The following is a 6,128-nucleotide window of genomic DNA, read 5'->3' on the forward strand; positions in this document are numbered from 1 at the left end:
CCAAGAAGGACACCTCTCTCCTCATGAAGTGGCACTTCTCGGGGTGGAGCTTCAGACCTGCGGCAGCCACCCTCTTCAGCACACGCCGTAGCGCCCCCAGGGCTGACTGGAAGGAGCTGCCATGGGCCAGGATGTCATCGAGGTATACCAGACACTGCTGTCGGGGATGCCATCCAGCACCCTGTCCATCAAACGCTCAAAAGTAGCTGGAGCGTTGCACAGGCCAAAGCACAGGACCTTGAACTGCCAGTGTCCTCTGTTAGTGGAGAACGCAGTTTTGGCTCTGGCCTCTGGGGAGAGGGGCACCTGCCAGTAGCCACTGCGGAGGTCTAGTGAGGAGAACCAGGAGGACCCCTAACCAGGTCCAGCGACTCATCGATACGTGGTATGGGGTATGAGTCCTTCCTGGTTACCTCATTCAGCCGCCTGTAGTCCGCACAGAACCTCAGCTTGCCCCCTTCTTCGGAACCATGACGACTGGCGCCGCCCAGGGGCTGTCTGAGGGCTCAATGAAGTCTGCCCGCTGCATCTCCAACACAGCCTTGTCTGCCGCCTCCTGGCGTGCCAGCGGGATACGGCGGGGACGCATCTTGATGGGTCGAGCATCACCTGTGTCGATCTCATGCTGCACCAGAAGAGTCTGACCCACCTCTTCCTCACTCAACGCAAAGCTGTCTCTGAATTCAAACAGCAACTGCCACAACCGTTCCTGCTGCTCAGGGTCAAGACCAACACAGTTCCTCCCCCATATCTCCCTCACTGCAGACAGTGTCCTCTCCTCTCCCATCTGGGGTAGCTGGGCTGGGGGGTGCGGCCCGGGCTCACAGAGGGCTGTGTCATGGAGGTAGCTGGGGGAATGTAACACACCGCCGTAGGTGACAGGGGGACTGGGGAAAAGTCACACACAGCTGTGGGGAGGGCGCAGCCATGAGTCTCTGCTGCTTTAACTGTTGGAGTAAAGGGTTTGTTGGGTTGAGTGAATGTGACATTAGGGGGGGCCATGGTGACTTCCGTCCATCCCTGGAAGCTCAGTGTGCCCCTATTTAGGTCTAACTGGCAGCCTGTGCTCCTAAGAAAGTCCAACCCCAGGATACAAGGGTCCTGCACAGCCGCCACCCACACAGGATGACGCACAGTCCTGCCCCCTACTGTCAGAGTCATTATTCCCTTCCCTTTCATGGGTGCCAGCTCACCTGTGACTGTGCGGAGCTGCACAGTTGTAGGCTCACACTGAGTCCAACCTGGCACAATATCTGGCCTCACCAGGGTTACTGTGGACCCAGTGTCCACCAGGGCGGAGCAGGGCACCCCCTCCACAGTGACAGGGACATGACAAAAGTCCCCAACACAGGTCCGGCCCACCACAACAACAGGCTCCCTCCGCTTGCCCTCGTCTGCTTCTGGGGGAAGTGGAGCCTTGCTTCCCCGTCTGTGCCGGTGGGCTCCTCCTGAAGATGATGGTGGTTGGGATAGAAAGCCAGGGGTCCGCACTACCCGGTCTATGCGGACCCCGAGCCGTTTCCCTGAGCTCTGGGGGACATGGGGCAATCTCGGCGCAGATGGCCTGGCTGGCCACAACCCCAGCAGACCCTGGGACCAGGGCTTGTGTTTCGTGCCGCCTGTAGCGACACAGCCCGAATGAGTTCTGTCATTTCGGCCACCCAAGCAGGCTTTTCCGGCTCCGGGCTGCTCTGCCCCCAGCTCGCACAGAGGGTGTGTCTCCCTGCACCCCCACCAAAGCGCCAGCTGAAGCCCCAGCCCACACCAGCTCCCTCTCCAAAGCCATCTCCAAGGCTGTCTGCAATGACTCAGGATGAGCCAGCTGGGTCTGTATGCGCAGCTCCGTAGGGGGAGAGCGCCTGTATGAACTGGTCCCGTGCTAGCTCGCTCTGCACGGAGGGGGCATGTGAGCATATGCCCGCCGAGAGAGGCTCTCAATGTCATTAGCTAGCACCCGTAGAGGCTCTCCAGGCTGCCTGCGTCTATTCCTCAGTTCGGAGCGCAGTAGCCCGGGCTGTACACACTGTCCATAGCGCCTCCTCAGTGCTCCCACTAGAGCACCATAATCATGCCTGTCCTCGGGGCTAATCAATATCAAACAGGACAGAGCTTCATCCGTGAGGCATAAAGCCAACTGCAGTGCCCTTTCTTCATCCGACCACCCCCTAAAATGAGCTAACAGTTCAAACTGAGCATGAAAAGCTTCCCAATCCGCCTTACCGGAATACTTCGGGGTCTTAACAGATACAGACGCAGCCGGGAACTGGGCGCCGCCATGTTTGTTTACATCCTGAGCCCCAGATTCCTCGTCACGCCGCGTCGGCGTCGCCCTTCCGGTCCGCCCACCAGAATCCGCGCAAAATACACTCGACGAAGCACTCATGCCCGCTTCAGCCACCATCACTCTAACGTCCTCCCTCAAGCGGCCTCTGCGCTCCGACGCCCTGGCGATCTCCTCAGACAGAACCCCCGACGTCCATTCACACGCACCTCCTTGGCCATAATCGTCCCCTACCTCCACCTTCACTTTCGGATTCCCTCGAAGCATTTTCAATCCCGTTCTCACCTACGGTAGCTAGCCACATAAGTCAGCTAGCTAGCTGGCTAACTTGTATCAACGTTTTTACTTCTGACACCAATGTAATGACCTGACTAGATCATAAATGAACAATTGTCCAGACAGAGGCTTGAGTTTGCGAATTGACGGTTTATTGAACCAACTTTACACAGGCTACTGTTTGGGCCGTAGCACACGCCAAATAGATGACAGATAACCCACAAGCCAATCGTGACCTTCTCTTGTGAAGCCCAGACGTAAGAGAGAGAGAACAAAGGCTGAACCTGGTCTTAACTTTCAATGCCCAACCCCCCTCCACGCCACTCCGCCAACCACCAGGATGCCCGGCATCAGAACATTCCAGGCATTCCCGTGATTGGCAGATAGCAGGTTGATTGACATGTCGGACCCCGCGAACACCGGGTACTGGTCAGTACAACACAACCACCTCCTAGCCTAGCACATAACACACAGCTGTCTGTGCGGGTCGCTACATTATTAACCCAGAATTTCTGTTCTTCCAGAGAACGATTCGGACCGGATTAGTGTTTTCCAAACTACCCCCTGTCATTCTTACCTTTTTTCATACTGATAGTTATGACGGAAGCCTGCAGGTTTCTTTTTACGCGTGTAGATAATGTATTTCAACAAGTCTAGGGCTAGGCGACAACAGGGCAACAATGATAACTTGAGTTTGGTTCCCACGTTTCGAAACCATATTTGGTATAGTGTCGCCATAATATTTGAATTGAGGAAGTGTGATCATAATCGTTAGCATATTTTACATCTTAAATGCCTCCCCACAAACGTTTAGGTCAGTTGTATGCTGCTTTGCAATATATTAACAGCAAGGGTCGCATTAAATAGGGGAAATATGTTTTACTGATGCATTTGTCAATATTCAATTCACATGCACAAAACATGAACAGAAGCATTCACTGTGCAAGTTGATACATGTAGGCCCTTCATATATCTTATGCGCAGTACTTCGTTCAATTTATCGAATCAGTTCATGTTTTCTTGCTAAAACCACAAACATTTCTCTCAAAACACAGGGATGTCGATTTGCACGGGACTAGTATTATCAGAGGACCTTGGAGTTACCCCCCCAAAAAACAGTAGGTTATTCTGTCTGGAATGTTTACTCTCCTGCCATGTAAAAACTTCTAGCATGGCAGATTTAGACGGGACTAAAATTACAGATGTGGTGATAAGTGCTTGTGCACATAATTACATTACCCGACCTCCCCCAGTAAACTGAATAGAAGCATTTAAGACATATATTTTGCACATTCTACTGCTCTCTATATTTGACTTTATTTTTGTGTAACAATGTTTGACTTAAAATTCTGAATTTGAGTCCATTATAAAATGGCATGACACTTGTCAAGGTTTTACAATTATCCACAATGGTGTTGAGGGGAGTGATGGCAACCATATGACATCATCAGTTTGAGTGCCCTGTAGAGTTGAATGTACATTTACATTTAAGTAGAAACGTCTGATTGGTCAAAAGGATATTGTAATCACCATTATGTTAATAGACTATAGGTACAAAAGCATGAGATTCAAGTTCAGATTTTTGTATCACATTGTGACCAGAGAAAAGGGATTCACATGTGATGCATCATCTGCATGGCTGAGAGGTAAGCTATGATGAAGCACCTCCGAAAACAAATCATACTTGCTGAATTGGAAACATTTACATTGAATGTCACACCTTTTGAAATGGAAAAAGCATGTCCCTTTGGGTGTTTGTGAAAATATTTCCAATGAATAAGCAACAGTAATTTAATAGATTTGACTAAGTGACAGTATACTGTGGTGAAGAATACAGCATTTAATTTTTTAATGTAATGTAATTTCCAAAATGTAATTGTTTAAAATGTATATTACTAACTAATGTGACAATCATTTTATTATATTTTTTTCCAGATTCTTTCAACAATGACAATGGAACCAGGAATCAGTCTCAGCAAGGCTGATATTGTTGAGAATATATTTCTATGTTTTGAATCAGTGAATGGGTCTTGCAAAAGATCAATCTTTCCTCCAACAATACGAGTATTACTTTATCTCTTACTTGGCTCAATGTCTGTTCTCACAGTGTGTGGCAACCTTCTTGTAATCATCCCCATCATTCACTTCAAACAGCTCCACACCCCAACCAACTACCTCATCCTCTCTCTGGCTGTGTCAGACCTCCTCTTGGGGGTTTTAGTGATGCCTCCCAGCATGGTACATTCACTGGAAAGCTGCTGGTATTTTGGAGATTTATTCTGTAAAATCTACACCAGCACTGATGTCATGTTGTGCACTGCATCCATTCTTAACTTGTGTTTTATTTCTATTGACCGGTATTATGCAGTGTGTCGCCCTCTCCTTTATAGAACTAAAATAACTGTTCATGTTGTTCTGATTATGATGCTGGTCATCTGGACGGTTTCTGCCGTAGTAGGGTTTTGTATGATATTTCTGGGGATCAATATTTGGGGCATGGAGGATTTTTACTATAATAATGTTGCCTGTGAGGGAGAATGTATTTTGTTTCAAAACAAAGTGTCGAGTACTGTGTCTTCGGTGATCTCATTCTACATCCCAGGAGTAGGGATGCTTAGCATCTACCTAAAGATTTTCCTTATAGCACAGAGACAGGCACGCTCAATTCAAGGTACAACCAATCAGAACTCAGTAGGCAAATCACAGAGGAAGGCCACCAAAACACTTGCTGTCATTATGGGGGTATTTCTATCATTCTGGACACCCTTTTTGTCGTCAACTGCATTGATCCTTTTATTAGTTACTCTACACCACCCGTTTTGTTTGTAACATTTGTATGGATTGGCTATTTGAATTCAACTATTAATCCCATGGTGTATGCATTCTTCTACAGTTGGTTCAGGAAGGCGTTTAGAATGATCATTTCTGGTCAAATACTTCAACCTGACTCTTCAATAATGCAATTGTTTTCAGAATAAATATGGCCAAATCAAATACTGACAAAGAAGTGTGACACATATGTGCCTTGCTCTAAGTCCTTTATTCAACAATATCAGACACAGGTGTGTAGGTTTAAAAAAGTACAATCCAGTTGAATTTAGCTCTATACTCCAACATTTCAGATCAAATATTTCATATGAAGTGACAGTTCAGACTGTCACATTTTATTTTACAGTATTTTTTATACATATCTGTTTTACTGTTTAGAAATGAATGCATTTAATGTATCTGCAGAGTACGTTTTTAATTTGATCACACTTTCTTTCTGAGAATTTTCCTGCATAGAAGGAAATGCAAAATTGTAGTGTATTTGAGTTTTAAAAAGGCTTCTAAAGTTTCTAATTTCCACTTAGAGTTTTTGTTATGGCAAATAAAATATCAGCCAATACAAAAGTGTCCATTCATTATAATCCACATTTCTTGTTGCTGCTGAATCTTTGTCCTGCTGTAGCAAAATATCCTACATCTGTGGTCCCCTGAATTTGAAGGTGTCATAAGTATTAGGACAAATTCACTTATAGTGTGTTACATTTTGTCAAAAATGTAGTATTTTGTCCCATATTCCTAGCAC

The 6,128-nt window shown here is 47.0% G+C and overlaps 1 protein-coding gene across 1 annotated transcript; it reads left to right on the forward strand.

Annotated features, from left to right (window-relative positions):
- Positions 1-4,150: 4,150 nt before the first annotated feature.
- LOC115140505 (trace amine-associated receptor 1-like) lies at positions 4,151-5,482 on the forward strand. The gene is made up of 2 exons (XM_065026412.1): positions 4,151-4,203; positions 4,493-5,482. Exon 2 carries the CDS (start codon positions 4,505-4,507, stop codon positions 5,384-5,386), a length of 882 nt encoding a protein of 293 aa, XP_064882484.1. The 5' UTR covers positions 4,151-4,203; positions 4,493-4,504; the 3' UTR covers positions 5,387-5,482.
- The last annotated feature ends 646 nt before the right edge of the window (positions 5,483-6,128 follow it).

Source organism: Oncorhynchus nerka, linkage group LG13 (genome assembly GCF_034236695.1).
Source record: "Oncorhynchus nerka isolate Pitt River linkage group LG13, Oner_Uvic_2.0, whole genome shotgun sequence".
NCBI classification, from domain to species: Eukaryota; Metazoa; Chordata; class Actinopteri; order Salmoniformes; family Salmonidae; genus Oncorhynchus; species Oncorhynchus nerka.